Below are 18,909 nucleotides of genomic sequence, written 5' to 3' on the forward strand. Positions count from 1 at the left end.
TTTTCAATGCCCTGATACATTTTGTTGCAAAAAAGACTAAAATGAGTTGACCAGACTGACAGTTTCTCTTATATGTGAACAGATGTTGAAGTTGAAGTTTTCGTTTTGTGACACACTTTGCAGTTGAAAAAATATATATTGCAACATATAGTGTTGCAATACTAAGCATACTGTAATACATTTAAAATCACAATAATTTTGTATTAAGACTTTAGTATCATGATATTACTGTATTGTGGGGCCACTGGTGTTTCCCACCCATATATGTAATCAATTGGTTTACACTTTCAGCCTTTCAAGTAACTGTCTCTCCATGCGTCACATCATGCTCTAACATCCTGTTTCATCTAGAAATATCTCATTACGGAAGCAAGATATTCTCAAAATGCTCTTTAGTTGTGAGCTTATTACTGCATGTAACCACTGGGACCATTTGTGGCTAACTGTGCCGTATTTAAAACTTTTCCCTTCTCCTGTGTGCAGCAGCCCACGGCCTATTAACCTCTATCAGTCTTCTTACATCTGATATGGGTAGACTAGACTGCTAGTCTATAACGACAATGGTCTGCAGTGGCATTTGAGGAAGAGCCCATCCATGTAAGCAGTCATAGATTAGCAGTAGATACTATTAGTGTGTGTCTGCTAGCTGTGCTGAGTGCGTGTCCAGCATCGGCAAATCCTCCCACGCCTAATTTAAGACCCTGCATTAATCACTGGGCTTGGAGGACAGAAAGTCAAAGATGGCTTGGTGGTGGAGAGGGGGGCGATGGAACTAGACCCACTTTGCTGCTTTTTCACCTGAGGCAATTTGGACAGAAAGAGAGAGAGAGAAACAAAGAAAACAAGAAAGCCAGAGATCAAAAGGGAAAAAAAATAAGAAAATTGCAAAGGAGGAAGAGGAAGAAAGTGAGTCATTGAGAGTGGAAGAAAGGAAAGGGAGAGAAAGGAGCTGATTATTTGTAATTAATTAGGCGTTATTGTTCTAAATTAGCCTGCTACACGGGTGCTCATTAATCTTCTGTAGTGGGAAGCTGTGATTGGTAATCCATAGCTGTTTTCAGAGTGCACAGCCTGTTCTAAATGCGCCAGCAGTCCGTCTTTCTCTCTCTTCCTCCCTCCTTCCCAGTGATCACACAGCAAGACCTTCTACCCCATTAGTTTGAGCTTAATTTGACATTTAGCATTTTTAGCAATTAAAAGGCCGCATTCAGAGTGCGCTGCTATGGAAATTATGCGGGGAGAGCGGCGCAGAACATAACGTCATAGATTCAGGATGCAGTCTGCACATTAAGATGATGTATGTTGGCCTTAAATGGGGCTCTGTAACAGATCCAGTTACCATTAGACAGAGGTAGTATATGTCTCTGTGGTTTTTAAAAGAGCGCTTAGCCTTGCTACAATATATAGAAACTGCCTTGGGTGGCTGGGACATCAGCGCTGATCTAATCTAATTTCATTCTACTCCATGACTCGGCCTGGCCTCAGTGGGGTATGGGAAAATGTTATGGTAATGTACAAAAACATGGTGGGCTTTTCTAATGTGACAGGTAACATGGTATTAACTGGGCACAGCACGGCCAGATCATACAAAAGACTGGAAAGGGACGCCCTGTGGTAAACAAGAAGACACTGCACTACCTCAATACGGCAAATTTCTGTATTTTCACTTCACATAATGCTTTTGAAAAGTAAGTGCATCACAAACAGACAAAAATCTTTAATAAAATCTCCTCTTTTTTGCAGTGGAACTCCAAAAAAATCAATACTAAACCTATACTTTGCATTGTCCGCATGTCTCTGCTGTATAAGTGATCTGGAATAAGCAGAGGCCCCACACCACAACCTGTTCGATGGTGGTAACGCGCTGATCTTGGGAGACCCCCGCAATAGGAGCCTGGGAGTCCCCATTTAGATAAATAGATAGAGAGCAACCACAAAACAAAGGGGAAATGGGGAGGGCAGCGTGGCTCTAATCCGATTAGCTAAATGCAATTCCTCCTCCAAAATCAATGTCATCTGCTACTGCTGGGCTGGCTGGGTGGTTTTCGCTCTTGTTCACAATATCTTTCTTTCTCACTCTTTGTAAAAACATTTTTGCTCTTAGTTTTCTCCTCCCCACTGATGCAGTGATATGCATACAGTCTTTATCTGTAATTTCCATCACAACCACAGGAAGACAAGCTTGCACAAAGGTCTTTCAGGAGACTGTACGGTACACTTTTTAAGCAATCAGTCAAATCATATGGTTGCCATCATCTGATTATTATACATTTCTCTTTATGATTTAAATATTTATTTGAGAATCACGAGATTTAAGATAAAAGGATCCCAATACTGATTGGCTTTCTACAGGATAACATCGAAAACACTCGATGCATGGCTATTATCTAGCATTGGCCTTTCAATGTTCTCACTTCAACATCACTTCAATGTTCTTTTGTCTACTTGTCAATGTATCTATTTGAAACTCTGCAAAGAACCACAGCTTGACCTGTGTGCGTGTGTGTGTGTGTGTGTGTGTGTGTGTGTGTGTGTGTGTGTGTGTAAAGGGCAAAAGCTGCGAGGCCAAACTATTGTGCATTTCACCATGAGCAGAAAAGGGCAAATATTAGAGTAAATACATTTAGATATGCTTAACTTCTAAACATAATAATCAGCTCAGAAAGTGTTTCAAATTTTTGTAAAAGATCTGTTGGCTCATATTTAGTTTGTGGTAAAACAACTGACAGGTGTAATGAGGTTAGCTGACAGTGGGAGTCTGAAGGACAGAGGGACCTTCACGCCCCAATCTCTCTCTTTTGGAGATCTCCTTGTTCTCAAACTGATTTGTGTGCAGAGATGGACGAGGGGCACCTTGGGTGGGTGTGTGGGCTGAGAGTGGGAGGGCTGTCATGTCAGCGTGCCCACCTGCAGGAACATCTGTCTATTCAGAGAGACGCTAATATGCAGATACACTTACTTCCTAAGGACTGACACAGAAGGATATGCAAGCGAACACACACACACACACACACACACACACACACACAAAAATATCAACAGAGTGCGCACAGACTTTTTAAAATAAAATAAAAACAAAAAAAAACAAGATAAATATGGTCCATATAGTGATTCTGTTCAGAGAGTTTTCTTGATGAATTTAGCCCCAGTAAAAACTTCAAATTGACAAGTACAGCTGCGAATAAGGAATTGACTATACAGGGTAAATGTCCAATAATATGAGCAAATGGCCTGAATTACCGACAGAAATAGGACACTCAAAAAATTAAACTCTTATAACGCTAAACTTTTCTTTTTCTTTTATCTACATGTAGAAAATGTAATGTAAGTGCATGTAGGGCTGCAACTGATAATTATTTTATTGTTAATTAACCTGTCAATTATTTAAAATGGCGACCAGTGTTTCACAAAGCCCAAGATGACGTCCTCAGATGTCTTGTTTAATCCACAACCCAAAGATATTCAGTTTTCTGCCACAGAGTAGTAAAGAAACCCGAAAATATACATATTTAAGAAGCTGGAATCAGAGAATTTTGACTTCTTTTTTTTTTTAAATTACTCAAACCGATTAATTAATTATCTGATTAGTTGGTGATTAATTTAATTGTTGACAATTAATCTATTAACCATTGCAGCTGAAAATGTAAGTATGAGATATAAAACACTAATAATGCATTATTAGTAAATGCAGCACGAAGATACATGTCTTTACCAGCAAAGAGGTGAGAGGACATGTTCAGCATGAGGGATATTATCTCTATACATACCAAACTGACAACTTTACCACAGCTGACACAAGGCAAACTACTTCAAAAAGTCTATGTAGAGGAGAAGTGTGCAAATATGTATTTGTGAATGCATACATGCACTTATCAAGAGGCTCCCAGTGGGCTGGTTGTATTTATGAGGCCTTGTTTCTCTGATTGTTCTCGCACGGTTCCGATGAATATTCAATGGGCTTGGAGAGAAGGGCTTCTTAGAGCCCAAGAGAAAAGGAGGGCAAAGAGAAAATGTGCCTGGTAACTCGCATTCACACACACACACACACACACACACACACACACACACACACACACACACACACAATCATGCACACACACAGCCCTGCAGCAGTGGGAGGAGAGAGCAACAGTGACAAACAGCTTTGGTGCTACAAAGGTGGCAGGAAATCTATCAAACGGGACAATAAAATTGCAATTGAGTTTCTTTAGCTTTTTTATAGCAGATGCATGTATCTTGGTGGCTTGCAGCCACTATGCAACTATCCCAGTCACAGTCAGGGTCCCTGCACTGTGCGTGCAATTGTGTGTGTGTGTGTGTGTGTGTGTTTGTGTTTGTGTTTGTGTATCTCACTTCTAACAAGTGCATGGGTTTATTCACACACACTGCATGTGTGAAATTCTGTTGTTAGACGAGTGCTGGGCATTGTAACTACAGCCGAGGAGAACAGCATTAATCTTGCGCAATTATCGGGAAAAAAAAGGCTATTACGGCCTGTCGTTTACAAAGAATAAACACAACTTCTGCACAACGCCAAACCAGACACGTTACCGCGTTGCAAAGTGAGACTACAACACACTGCTGATATACGAACAGCTGAAACAAGAACAAAAGCTTCAGGTGACACTAAATCCTACATGGATAAAATGCACATAAAAAAATAGCCCAATTCTCTAAATAATATTATAATTACACTTATATTACTTACATTATATTATTTATTATGTCACTGTCTACCAGAAATGTTACAATGAAATAGAATTATATCATATTACATTTAAGATGTGTATTTAACAGAGGGATAATAAAAAAGTTTTTTGAAAATTTTATGTTAATATTTAATGAAAGAACAACAGTGGCGAGCATACAGGCTCCGCTGTTGTACATAAAGATGTTATCACTATATCACAATGTTGTTGTTGTGTGTATGTTTGTGACCCTTGTAATACTGTTCTTGACTGCTAATGTGTTACATTTTCTTACACCTTTATTTGTGCACTTTATATTTTCGCTGCAGGTTAGTTTGGCAGTGTTAAGAGGTGTGTAGAGACATTGGGGGCACAGCGCATGCAGCATGCAGCACGCAGCACACAGCATCCTGTTTTCTGCTGCCTTCATATTGATCATCTCCCAGGCAGTCTGTCTGTGCCCCCTACTGGACGTCGAAGCTCACAGCACGCCACACTGCAGTGGAGCGTCTCATATCACAAGTACTTCTTTAACTCAGCCTTCAATCTGCCAGGCTTAAAAACCCCCCAGACCACAATCTGACACCAACCTCAATTACTTCACTGCTTTGGAACAGAGTAGCGTAATATGATATCAACAGTGAATTTCTAAAGCAGCATTTTGAATTCAGCTTTTGGAAATAAGAAGTGCCAGAAGTTTATTTTTATCTGTGCAACGTGAAAGGGAGAGACTCGATACATAAATAAAGAGTGGAAGGGCTGGTGGATTCATTTCCCATTGGTTTATACTGCAACTAGCTTTTAAATTATAATCACTGCATGGCTTCCATAGCTTAATCTGATGGGCACTGAGAGGCAAGGTTCAATTACTGTGCTAGCCTGCGCTGCGAGTTAGAGGGTCAGACGATAATGCTCTCTAATTTCTTATTTGGTGAATTGCATTATGTCAGATTCAAACTAAACATATGGGTGACAGAGCTGATGGCTCTGACTGAACGCTGCTGTCCGTTCAGAATCAAACTGAGGAGGACGGCTATGGTTACAGTAATGTGGTGAGTGTTTAGGCTGACAAGAAAAATGTGAGTGTGTGTGTGCACGTGTGTGTGTGTTCTTGTGTTTACTGCAGAGAGATAAAGAGTGTGAGTTAAAACGAAGAGAAACAGAAACGGAACACATAAAAAAAATGTAAAAATGAAACAGATGAGGAGATAGAAGAAGATCCACAGAGAAAGATAAACAAAGCTGTGTCTGACCTGTGTGTGTGCGTGTGTATAATGAGTGCTCTGACCTTGGAGTGGGTGATGGACAGGGTGTCCACCCAGACGCGCCAGCCGCCCCACTCGTACTTGATGGCGTGGTAAAGCAGGATGCGGAAGATGGCGTACACCATCTCTGTGATTTTCTGCTCCTCGCTGTTACGCGGGTTGATGAAGCACAGAGAGAGCATCCACTCCTGCCACACAGAGCACTGCAGCAGGCTCCTGAAACAAAGCAAGTACACAGCAATGTAGTGCTGAATGAGAATTCCACTGGCATTGTAAACAACCGCGTGGACTGGAGTGTATGATGTAGTTTTTATCTTGTGAGATTTTTACCTGCGGTTCTCTCGGCTGTTATTGAACAGTTTGATCATGTCTGACAGAAAGACCTTGCGCACCTCCATGCTCTCAGGGGATGGGGGAGAGTTCTTCAGCAGAGCAGCTATTACCTTCAGAATTTCTGCAATGCAAGAAAATAATAGAATTTTTCTCACTCTGTTCCGAGTGCATGTCTGCATGTATGTAAATGTGGGCCTTCATATAAAAGCCTAACAAGGGACAAGAGTTAAAAAATAGCAATAGCTTTAAACTCTTTGTGCAACACATCAGTCTCATACCCGGTGTTAAAAACTATATTTAACTGCATTGTCCCTATCAAATAAAATAAAAACACAAAAATACTGTTTTGGCCATTTTGTAATAAAATACATCATACTGTAGCAACTTGGTCTTCAACTGGGGGTAAGTGACCCCTAGGGGGTCTTCAAAGTCACTGGCAGGACGGCTGCCAAATTATTGTTTGTTAATCTAATTTATCTATTTATTTATTTATCTATTTATTTATTTTATTTAAGGATGATTCTTTTTCCAAAAAAATAAATATGTCTAAAAGAATAGTATTAGCAAAGATAAATTGGCCTAATCATGAAAACAAACATTTAAAGTGCAGAGATGGATGCTGATGCGCCTAGCCATGCTACAACTGCTGTTGATTTAGCAGCTACAGGCACAAACGAAAGGCGACCCGAAAATATTCAGAGAATTATCTAGAGTGCAAGTCATTTTTAAACAATATAGTATGTAATAGGGGTTCCTTGCTCCATTTCTCTTTGTCCTAAGGGGTCCTTGGTCTAAAAAATTCTGAAGATCCCTGCTGCAGCAAGTTGTATTTTTAAGGGTTAGAATTCAAAAGTTTGGATTTGGAAACATCTAGCATTCTGCTTGGGAATAAAACTTGCTTTGCTGGCGCAGAGGGAGAAACGGCACAAATCAACAACTAAATCATGCATTGGTCTCAACATGTGCAAATCATTGTGTCACAAACTATCTGAACTCCCAGCCGTACACACCTGAAAATCTGTGCCTGTTGTAAGAAAAAACAGAACAGAGGAGAATAAAGAAAAAAAAAGTCCAGGCCATTGATCTTTATCATGCTGTAATGGTTTTGGTATTGTTTCAAACGAGAGAGCCAGAGTCGCAGGCCCTTCTGGAAGGCTTGGCTTGGGTTAAACCAAAGAGACTGACTGTTTAGATGAATTATCTAGACAATGTCAGTGTCCATTTACATTGAGTAGAGAGACGGCGGGGCTTGGATTTCACTTGTCTCTTCAGACCTTGGCGCTAACCGATGCCCCCTTGCCCCTGCAGACGGTTGTGTTGTTTCTACGCCTTAGTCACTCAAATTATGAGTCGCTGAACCTTTACCGCCAGAAAATTACCCCAGCATGTACCGGGAATGAGGATGGAGGGATGGCGTATTCCCTTCTTTTTTCCATTTGCTCTTGGTTCCTTTCCCTTGAGTTAATTTGAGGGAAACGGTACTTCCTCGGTTTGTTTGATTGGCTCTGACGTTACTAAAGACTGCAATCAGGGGGCCATTTTGGGAGTTTGTCGCAGATTAAATCAAGAGAATGCACGGCAAAGGAGAAACAGACCACCGCTCTATGTTCCATAGAATGTGCTCACATGTACAAACCCATACAAGGTTTCTATGATATATACCGCCTGTCTGGGATTGTTGGGTAGGAGAGTTTTTAACACAACAAAGGCTTAAGATAATCAATGTGTGACTACAGCAGGACCTTGTCAGATTAAGGCTGGTTGGAAGTAAACCTTGGTTGTGATTATACCGACTGCTTGGATTTCAAACTGATTAAAGCTGTTTTGCAAGTGTGCACACGAAGGTGTATGTATGCATGGAAGCACCAGTAGAAAAGAGAGAGGGAGATGTTTTCTTTTCTTGGCTGAAATGAATACTTAACATTTCAACATATGCGAAGATTTTGTGAACTGACGTGAAATTGGAGGTGAGTAACAGCCTGAAAATATAAGATGGGAACACTGATCAAAGCCTAGAGTCACCACTGCAGCTTATTACGTTGCCGCATATGAAAAATGAGCATGCACTGTCCACTGGTAATGATGCACTGGTAGGAGGAAAAAAAATGCAAATATATATGCAAGTATATAGTAATACACTACACATACATATGCACAGTATGACTGAATTTATTTATCTATTTATTTTTTCTTCTTCTAAGTCATAAATAATTAGCAAACCTACATTTAAATTAAGGTTAGGACCAATAAAATCATTTAAATCAGATTTTTAATCTATATAATTCATAAAATATTAAGATACACTAAGTTTTATGGTAAAACAGTTTTTTAATTAAGTAATAACAAGAATTGCAACTTTAAATATTTACACCAGTGTACAACTGCTGCATTAACATTATAAGACTTAAGCAAATGTATTAAAACATCCAACACTAAATTCATTTAAATGCAATGAAATCATTGATTAAATTCATACAAACCCTTTTCACACACTGGATTAATATGTTTCATTACATTTATCTTCCCTTATATGCAAATAAATCCTGACAAAACACGATACCAACTTCCAATAAAACTAGCAGATGTGTGCATATTTGTCACACAAAGTGTTCGCACCATCCTCATGCATGGATAATGCATGACATCTACGGTTCCGTTGTATGAAAATACCCTTTGCCTGCAAAATTTATGTTGTTCATTTGTTTGACTGTATATAGCGATTGCATGTCTCCATGGGGAATATCCCTCTAGTGCAGTATGGAGCAATAGGTATGTAGAGGGTACGCTGCGGGGGATGATTTAGGAGAGTAGTATGGCGCAGAGGAGGCACTTACGTGGGTTGAGAATCTTCACAGTGGAGTCGGGGTCCGGATGCTGTTTATGGATCACTTGAGTACAGATCTGCTCTGTAAGAATCTACCAGGGGACGGAGAGGGGATTCAAGTCATAAATATCCACATCGGTCTTAACAATAACAGAGACACAAACCACACTGTGGATACACAAAGCTGTGTATATGTTTCACAATTGTGTAGTATATGGCTGAATAATTGTCAAATCAAGTTTCTGCAGGTGGTCAGCCATACGATTTATTATTTCAACTGACTCATTAAATTATTATGTTGCATAATAAAGGATAAAAGAAATATAACAGAAAAACCAGGCCAGTTAAAAGAAACAAAATAAATACTGGCATATGGCTGGACAGAGAGGTGATTTCTGCATGTCATTGTTGTCTATGAAGACAATTTCAGGCCTGTGTGTATGTATGCAGAGGACTGACCTCGAAGAGCACGTTGTAGGTCGTCATGGTGAACTGGCTGGAGTGGAGCATCAGGCGTTCGGTGAGCAGGGAGAAAAGGCCATGACTCAGCATGACCTCAGGTTTCCTCCTGATCAGGAGATGAAAGGGTCAAAGGTCCGTCAGTAAACACTGGTATTTGCCACACGTAGCAATGCAGCTGCACTTCTAAACTGCAACATTATCTACAAATCTGAGTTGACGTCAGTGCACTAAAATATTGCTCCTGTCATTTTTATATTAAAAGTTTTATCGAATCATATTCAAAATGCCCTGAAATATCATTCATTTTGAAAAATGGCAAGAGCAAAATCAGGAGTTTTTGATGAGTAAAATTATTGCAGTGGTTGAAATCTGCAACTGTATAAATCAGCTGAGCTCCAGCTGACGTCTGAAATGGAGGAAATGAAAAAGAGAATCCCTGCTGACTCAGTAAGAGCAGTTCTTCACAGAAAAGTTTTTGTTGCTTTCATCTCTGATCGTGGCTTGACTCCAATTTCAGTTTTGTAGCTCAGCAATGAAAAGATGTGGACTGTTTGCAGATAGTCTCATCTTGCATCTGGAGGCCTGAAAAACTGTTGCCAAGACTGGCCTCGAGTTGTTTCTGGTACTACTGCATCAACACCGGGTGCACACACTATAATTATGGGTTATTAGTGAAATTTAAGCGATGAACAGCTTGCAATATGACCTGAATTTCAACATGCATTACCACTTAAAACATGAGGATCAGGAGAACTTGCAAAATTATAGTAAGAGCTTTTCATATAGAGCAGTGCTGGATATTTGACTGCTCATTAGACAAAAACACAGCTTACAAGTGACACAAACAAATCATAAGGATCTTCAAAATGTCACTAAAGAAAGAGGTGTTAACCCATGATGATTCAAGTTTGCATTTCAGTTTATTTGGACACTATTAGAACTTGTTTTGATATTGATTTTAAAATGTTGCTGCAGAATGAAAATTTTCTGCACACTTTAACATTTTACAATTGCTTTGTCTCTATGAGGAACAATTAGAAATCTGAATTTGCATTTTAAAAACTCCATAATGATTAAACTAGCACAAGAAACTAAATAAAAAGTTTGTAAAATGAAAGCTATAGAATCATGATCAGCATTAGAGCAGACACTACTATAATTACATTACTACTATTAGATGTGTTCTTTAAAAAATATATATATATAATTTTTCATATCTAATGCAAACTGATCTACACAGAAATTTTCAAAACAACAATTCTATATAGTAGCAAGAATTTTGCGACTATACTTACTTTGGTGGCAAGTGTTTCAGAAAGTAGCCCATTACTTTGAGTGTCTGCACTCTTATTCCTTCACTTTTAGAGGCCAAAAGCTTGTAAATCACACTGCGGAAAAAAAGCAAATTACATATAATCAAATTTCAAAATCTATTTAAAAAAGCAATATTTGAAGTACATAATCAACACTCGACAAGCTTGTAGCACTTCATTAGAGATTTAGCAGTATAGCTTGTGCCAAGTTCATGCCAAAAATTCTTGAAATAGAATTTGATCTGTTTTTTAATTAACCAAAATGAAGTTACAGTGACACAGTGACACATTACTGAAGCTGTGAAATTTCAAATAATCAGCTCCAACTTTGAAGACTTTTACTTAAAGCAAAAACCCACAAGCAAAAAATGAGTACATCTGCAGAGAATATAAACTGTGATCAGTACCGAATCCCATTGCGCTGGTCGAAGGCCTGGACCATGGGCCCAGGATGTTCAGACATCAGAGCAACCAACAACTGCAGTACATCCATGAGATTGTCATCCTGTGGGGCAGAGAAGAAAAGGCTTGAAGTTATTGTGGTGTTCAAGAAAAGCTGTGGGGAAAAAAGGGGGATATCTTAAATTGTGAGCAATTCTAAGTCAACAATACATGACAACACAAGATAAAGCTAAATATATGTGCATCATTCATTGCTATTTATTCTTTTGATGCCTAAAGTAGTAGTGACAGTAGCAGCAGAAATATAATAAGGTAAAAAAAAAAAATACAGTAGAAATAACGGGTTACATCAGAAGCATCTGAACTGAAGAATTACAATATATGCTCCACAAAATGAACGGCTGCTTCATGTCAGTGGCTTTTCCACTGCAATGTTGTAATCAAACTTTATTCTTACAAGGTTCACTGCTTTACTGACTGATCTGACTGATTCATTTGTTATGCATCACTCCACTGTAAACAAAACCACTTCTGTCAGGACGGCTAACTGGCAGACTTGGAAAAATAACAAGGAACAGTTATGCAGCCTTTAGCAACAGGATCTGTTTTCTCTTGCTCTGCGTATTGGACACCGGGAGGACAAAGCACAGCACAGTGGAGTTTTGTTGCCATCTGGTGGTGAGGTCTCTGCTGCTCAGTGCTGCAGGAACAGCAGCACACATACTTACCTCATGCATTGTAAGGAGGTAGTTGAGGATACTCTGTAGCTCATCTTCCTTCACGCCATGATCCTAGAATGAAATCGCACAGATCATTTCACAACTGTTTTGGTAGGGTTCACCGCGTTTTACTGCCCGACCTCAGACATCACACTTAGACCTGTCACATCAACACAAAGCTGTCACACTTTCTTTAGAGGAGTAGGTGTCTCACCCAGAAACTTCGGACAAGCAGTAGATCAAACAAATTATTACATATCCAAATATGAAAATCAAAATCAAGAAAAACCTACTTCTATTCACTTAATTACAGCCTACCTGAGAATTTCGAATTTATACAAGTCCATCACCTTTTCACAAGCTTTTGATTAATTTCATTTTTATTTTTTACTTATTTATTTATTAAAATATCACTTTTAAATTTATGCTTTTACTGTGGTTGCTTTATTTTAGTCTGAATTATTTATTATATTCAAACATTCCCTTTAGCATTGATGTTTTCAATACAGTTGTTTGAATTTGAATTTTTATTCATCTATTCGCCTGCTGTATGTTTTATTTGATTGTTTAGAGTTTTGAGAAAATGCCTTATGGTGATTCTACACTTTAAATAAATTGATTGATTGACTGATGACTAGATACCTCAATATTTATATTGTGACTATTTTGGGATAGGTTTTGCTAAGAAATTTCACAAGCAAGAAAAAGAAGAAACAGTCCCAAGTAATGTGAATATGATGACCAAACCTGGAAGAACAATCTCTTATGTGTGGAGATGGGACATGAAAACTTTAAGTAATACAACAGTAGCACTGCAAACAAAAATCCCTGGCAATATCTGTTCTCATATCATAACATCTCATCAATACACTGTATATCCAGGCTTTTTATTGCTCTATTTAAAGAGTAGGAATGTTCAGATCTATTTTCATCTAAATCCATTTAAATAAAATCTTCCCAGTTTGTAAATATGTTAATGTCTTTTGAGGAATGAAAAAAAATCAAGTATCAACATATATTATAAAGTGCACTGCAAATTATTTAGCAATAGAAATAAGCATAATGCTCTTAAGTATAATGCATATTGTTGGTGCCATCAACAATCAGGCTGCAACTCAACAAGTCAGAGAACCCCAGCAAGAACTAAACATATCTGACTGATAAAACTGATGGAACGGCAGGTAGACATAATTTTGGCATTCAAATGAGTCATTGCAAGTCTATTTTTGTTGGGGATGGGGGGTGTTGGATTTAGCATTGTGAACATACCTTCATTATGAGTTGCTTGACAAACAACAACAGAAAGGCGCGCAAAGAAAGGATCTCCTTCTGGTTGGGCCTTGGACCATCTGAAAACCCAAAAGGCAATCAAAAGCTGTTGAAAACAGCTAATAAATGAGCGACATGATACGAGAGTACAAAGGAAGAAATTCAAAATGTTTAATCATTTTTTCCTTTAAAAGCAAAGTTTTACACCTGATTTATCACTTAGGGGGCCTGAACTGATAAAATGTGGGTGTTGGTGCAGTGTGTGTTTGTGTAAATGCATGTCCACATTTCTGCGTGCATGTGAAATCTGCTTTTACATACATCATCTCTACATATATTTGAAAGAAGTGCCAGGAGAGGAACAGGAAGGCCATACATCAGTAGTGTGCCATTACTGCATAACATTATACTTTACATACAGCATATTTTTGTGTTCATCCTTACCAACGCCTTTGGGCACAACTCCACTGCGGTCCTGCGGGTTGATAACCCAGTAGTAGTATTTCAGCGTGTGCATGACCTGCAGTACAGTGCCCACCCTGCGAATGGTGTTGTAGATGGTCACTGTGCTGATGAACTCTGTTGCCAGGTAGGTGTAGAGTGTCAGTTGCACCTGTAAAAAAAGGAGCACATATGAAAACACACATATTAAAAGTGTGAGTGGAAAAATCCGGTTTTAGAGTGTCCTAGCTTCGGAGCCTCTGAGGGTTGTAGGCAAGCCGTTCTCATTTAAATAGCAGTCAGTGAGTCACAGGTAGAGGGATAACCTTGAACTCTGAGCTGAACCCTGAAACACTGAAAATAAAAAGTAGGGCAAGACTATGCAGAGCAAGAGAGTGTGATTATGGTTGTGCAGGTCTGTGTGAGTGTGCACGTCGGCACAGTAGAAACCTCCATGTGTGCGCTCCATCTACATTTCTCCAACTTTACCCATGTACCTAAATGCATGAGAATAAGCTGCTGTGTATAGGTGTGTGTTCACGTTACCTTGGCAGGGGCATGGATCCAGATGGCGGGGTTGAACAGAATGTGATCACACAGCTGCTTGAGCAGCAAGATGCCATTCTGCAAGTTGCTAAGGTATCTGGAAAAGGCCAGCACAATGTCCAGGACGGGCCGTGTCACATGCACCTTGGAAGACTGGAGCACAGACAGGAAGACAGAAAATGCCACAATAGGAGGTAAAAAAAAAAAGGGAGAAATGTCAGTCAGAGGAGTCAAAGATCTGGAGAGCAGAAAGAGGTGAATGAGGTACAACACAGAAAGGGGAGGGAGAGGACACATGCAGAGAAAGACGAGGGAGCTCCTCTTCTGCCTAACAAGCACACAAGCCAGCTGTGACCTCCAAATACAGCTGAGGGAAAACAAAGTCTGTCTCATATTAAGTGCTGGTGTTGGTGTTTGTGGCGTTAAGGGAGTCAAGATCAGCCTTATTACAACACTGGGTTCATTACATGCAGTTACCGGTATAGGAGGGTTTCTCTCTCGTGTATTTCTTTGCCAGCTGAGCCAATTTGTTTTTGTCTCACCTTCTCCAAAGTGTAGCCAATGACGAGAAAGCCTTTGCAGGCCAGGACCTGCTCTTGCATAGCCACTGAGTTCTTCAAGAGCTCCATCACAAAGGACAGCAAAGTGCAGCTAAGTGGCCCACAGACAGACACAGACAGACAGACAGTCGGTGACACAGAGAGAGAGCGTCAGTTAGACAGTGATAATAATCTATGTAAGCTGCTGACAAAGCCCTGACTGTGAAGGGCATATCCTACATGAAATGTGATTGAATGAGGGTGTCGTGTCCCCATTGTGTAAGGAGGACAGATTCTAGTGAGCATCACCTTGAGGGCAGCGGATACAACAACGTTGCAAATTCATAAGCAAGATGGCCTCAGAGCTTGGCTACAGCCAAGTTGAAAACATAAAACCTAATTTGCGATTGATTTTAAACACTAATTGTGGGTCCCTTTTTGACAGTGATATCACTTAATATTACATGCAGGCACAAACATTTGTTGACAGATAGTGGTGTTAGCTGAAAAGCCAATGGTAATGGCCTAAAAATAATCGAATAATAGAGTGGTGTACCTCATCTGTGTACCAGCGATTAAGGGACTGATATTGTAAACTTTATTTTGGATCAGGTTGTAATCCAAATAATTATTTACCTGAGCATTCAGCTCCTTGACAGGAATGCAAGGGGAAATATTGAGTCCAATATCACCTTAAAATATAGTAAAAAATGTCTAATACAGAGTCTAATTATCTCACATATAGTATTTTCTTTCCAAAGTACTGTATTCAAAAGGGTTAATCCAGCAATTTCCTGTTGTACAGTCTGTAGACAGCACAGATACTGATTTTTATATTTTTTAAGTTAAAACAAAAAGCAGCAGAGTCAGAGACATCCTGATTTCTAGTCTCTATGGGTGAAATTCTAAAAATACTACAGTTTATATATCCCATGATGCAGCATGACAGCGTGTTTTCTTACTCCCCCCCTTAAATTAATACAATTTCCTTGTACATAAAATGAAGATGAGTGAGTCGTCATAGGTTGCAATGGGATAATCAGTTTTGAGCACTGTCAGTAGTAAGTACCACAAAAGAACCAGCCAGTAAGACAGTGCCAGCCTCAATATTTACACTTCTGATACATACTGTCGCCATGGCTCAGTGCAGCAAAATAACAAAATCATGATTTAGTGAGAAAAACTGCATGCTTCATTAGAGTGTGTGTGTGTGTGTGTGTGTTTGTGTATCTGTGTGTGCGTGCTTACCAGACAGAGGTGTCCAGCTCGTGGCTGGAGGGCTGGCAAAAATCCAGCTGTGCAAACAGAGGGAAAAGGACCTGCACGCCTCCAATAGAGTGTATGCCACTCTGGACTGAGTGAGTCACCACGGCCTTCACATCCTACCGAAACAAACACACAAGTGGCCACATTTAACATGTTACAAGGCCAATATTTGCATAACAGATATTTGTTTTGGTATAATCAGTTATTTATGTGAACTACATTAGCTCCATGTGTTGACATATTTGCAAGTAGCTGCATAGTCACAACAAAACAAGATGTTTTTATAATCCCACTACAATCTGCTTTTTATTTTAAAAGGCACAAACTGACAAAAGTATTGGGCCAAATACACATTACACCTACAGGAGCTTTTATGACATCCCATTCTAAATCCATAGGCATTAATGTGGAGTTGGTCCCCGCTTTACAGCTAAAACAGCTTCCACTCTTCTGGGAAGGCTTTCTACGGGATTTTGGAGTGTGTCTGTGGGAATTTTTGCCCATTCATCCAGAGGAGCATTTGTGAGGTCAGACATTGACAAGAGGGCCTGGCTCACAAACTCTGTTCTAGTTCATCCCAAATGTGTTTGATAGGGTTGAGGTCAGGGCTCTGTGCGGGCCAGTCTAATTCTTCTACACCAGTCTCATCCAACCATGGCTTTATGGACCTCGTTTTATGCACTGGGGCGCAGTCATGTTGGAACAGAAAAGGGCCTTCCCCAAACTGTTCCCACTAGTTGGAAACATAGAATTGTCCAAAATGTCTTGGTAAGCTGAAGGATTAAGATTTCCCTTCAGTGGAACTAAGGGGCCGAGGCCAACCCCAGAAAAACAACCCCACAGCATCATCCTTCCTCCACCAAACTTTATATTTGGCAAAGTGCAGTCAGGCAGGTAACTTTCTCCTGGCATTCGCCAAACCCAGACTCATCCATCAGACTGCCAGACAGAGAAGCGTGATTTGTCACTCCACAGAACACATTCCACTGTTTCAGAGTCCAGTGGCAGCGTGCTTTGCACCACTCCATCTGACGCTTGGCATTGTGCTTGGTGATGTAAGGCCTGCATGCAGCTGCTCAGTCATGGAAACCCATGCCATGAAGCCCCCAGCTCACAATTTTTGTGCTGATGTTAATGCCACAGGAGGTTTGGAACTCTGCAGTTATTGAGTCAGCAGAGCGTTGGCGACACTATGCACCTCAGCACTCGGCGACCGCTCTGTAACTTTACGTGGCCTGCCACTTCGTGGCTGAGTTGTTGTGGTTTCCTAAACATTTCCACTTTGCAATAATACCACTTACAGTAGATCGTGGAATATCTAGGAGGTAAGAAATTTCACAAACTGACTTGCTGCAATAGTGGCATCCTATTACAGTACCACGCCTGTATTCAGTGAGCGCTTTAGAACAACACATTCTTTCACAAATGTTTGTAAAGGCAGACTGCATGGCGATGTGCTTGATTTTATACGCCTGTGGCAATGGGACTGAATGAAACACCTTAATTCAGTGATTCAGAGGTGTAGCCCAATACTTTTGTCCATATAGTGTATATATGTAGCTTGAAGTCCAGTTGGCAGACATGCTAAATGTTTGAGAGTAACTACAGTTTAGTAAAATGTTTCGTTTCATTTGTTGATATAGTGTGACTTAAAACATGCTGAAAATATAGAAGATGAGGCAAAACTGATCAAACTTTTTTTTTTAAATGTTTATTAGCTTCCTGCTCAGCTGAAATCTGTGTTGTTGCAACACCACCATGGCTTGGTTAAACATTTCCCTCTCTATAGGACTGGAATTTCTGAGCATGCATGGCATAGCAAAGTTGGAAATATAGGTCACATATTCATTCATATTTCACACTGTGAGTGTGTGTTTGCGTGCATGTGCGTGTGCATGTATGCGTGTGCGTTGGAGAAAGCATATGTTGTGTGTGGTAGCAAAAGCCTCCCTCACAAAAGAAACAAAGCATTTTCTTTGATGCGAGGGCATGAGAGAGAACTCAATTAGTGTTCGAGGAAAGAGAAACTCAAAGTGAGTGAAGAAACAGTATTGTGTGTGGGTGTGTGCATGTGTGTATTTGTAAGCAGCATAAAAAAACTTCCACACAAACTTCAACACCTTCTTCTAACAGGAAAAATGCACAGCTCCGTGTATGTAGTTCCAAAGTGAACCTCGGTCCCAGAGAAGGCTAATTCCATAATTAGAGCACCAGTATGGCATTTTTCAGCAGCTGCAGCAGTCTGGCTAGCTCAACACACTCGCACCTCTGCCCTAATGAGGCTATTAAAATGGAAAGATGCCAACTGGGCCGCTTTCATTATTGCAGAGGAGGAAAGAGAGAGTAAAAAGTGGTACATATGGAACAGTGGGAGGGAAGAGGCAGGCGCACAGGTGGTGAATGCATTTTTCACCAACACTGCTTTAATGTCAGCAGGGTGACTTCAGGTTAAATTTAAATAATGACAATTTGAGTAGTATCAACTCTAACTCCCAGGGGAATGGCCATCAGTTGCTACAAAAGCTAAATGTTACACTAAAGGCATAATTACCTGCAGCATGAGAGCGTGGGGTGAGTGGACAAAAATGGAGGCGTTGTCCTTCGGGGAGGACTCAAGGCAGAGCTGGGCATCCGTGGCGCGGGGGTTATAAGCGAAGGCAATACTTGAGGACAGCTTGCCATCGTACAGTAAGGTCTTATGATGCTCCGCAAACAGCAAGTCACTCTCAGCCTTGTACTTGAATGTGCCCTAAAGTGAAGGGAAACATTTAGTGGAGGAGAGCAGAAAACCATCGTGGAACATGAAAGAGAAAAACTAACTAGGATCTGTTTTTTTCCAACA

The 18,909-nt window shown here is 40.1% G+C and overlaps 1 protein-coding gene across 5 annotated transcripts in view; it reads right to left on the bottom strand.

The window, feature by feature from the left end:
• The window catches only part of lrba (LPS responsive beige-like anchor protein), a 228,068-nt gene that overhangs the window by 165,994 nt on the left and 43,165 nt on the right, over positions 1-18,909 (bottom strand). For all 5 annotated transcript variants that reach the window (XM_042484501.1, XM_042484504.1, XM_042484503.1 and 2 more), the window contains exons 9-21: positions 18,619-18,816; positions 16,050-16,183; positions 14,805-14,913; positions 14,263-14,415; positions 13,720-13,888; positions 13,276-13,355; positions 12,016-12,078; positions 11,293-11,390; positions 10,868-10,960; positions 9,570-9,678; positions 9,121-9,202; positions 6,284-6,407; positions 5,977-6,169 (exon numbers count right to left, since the gene is read on the bottom strand). In XM_042484501.1, coding sequence (XP_042340435.1) covers positions 5,977-6,169; positions 6,284-6,407; positions 9,121-9,202; positions 9,570-9,678; positions 10,868-10,960; positions 11,293-11,390; positions 12,016-12,078; positions 13,276-13,355; positions 13,720-13,888; positions 14,263-14,415; positions 14,805-14,913; positions 16,050-16,183; positions 18,619-18,816 — 1,605 coding nt within the window. The remainder of the gene's footprint in view (positions 1-5,976; positions 6,170-6,283; positions 6,408-9,120; positions 9,203-9,569; positions 9,679-10,867; positions 10,961-11,292; positions 11,391-12,015; positions 12,079-13,275; positions 13,356-13,719; positions 13,889-14,262; positions 14,416-14,804; positions 14,914-16,049; positions 16,184-18,618; positions 18,817-18,909) is intronic.

This window comes from Plectropomus leopardus, chromosome 4 (genome assembly GCF_008729295.1).
Source record: "Plectropomus leopardus isolate mb chromosome 4, YSFRI_Pleo_2.0, whole genome shotgun sequence".
Classification (NCBI taxonomy): Eukaryota; Metazoa; Chordata; class Actinopteri; order Perciformes; family Serranidae; genus Plectropomus; species Plectropomus leopardus.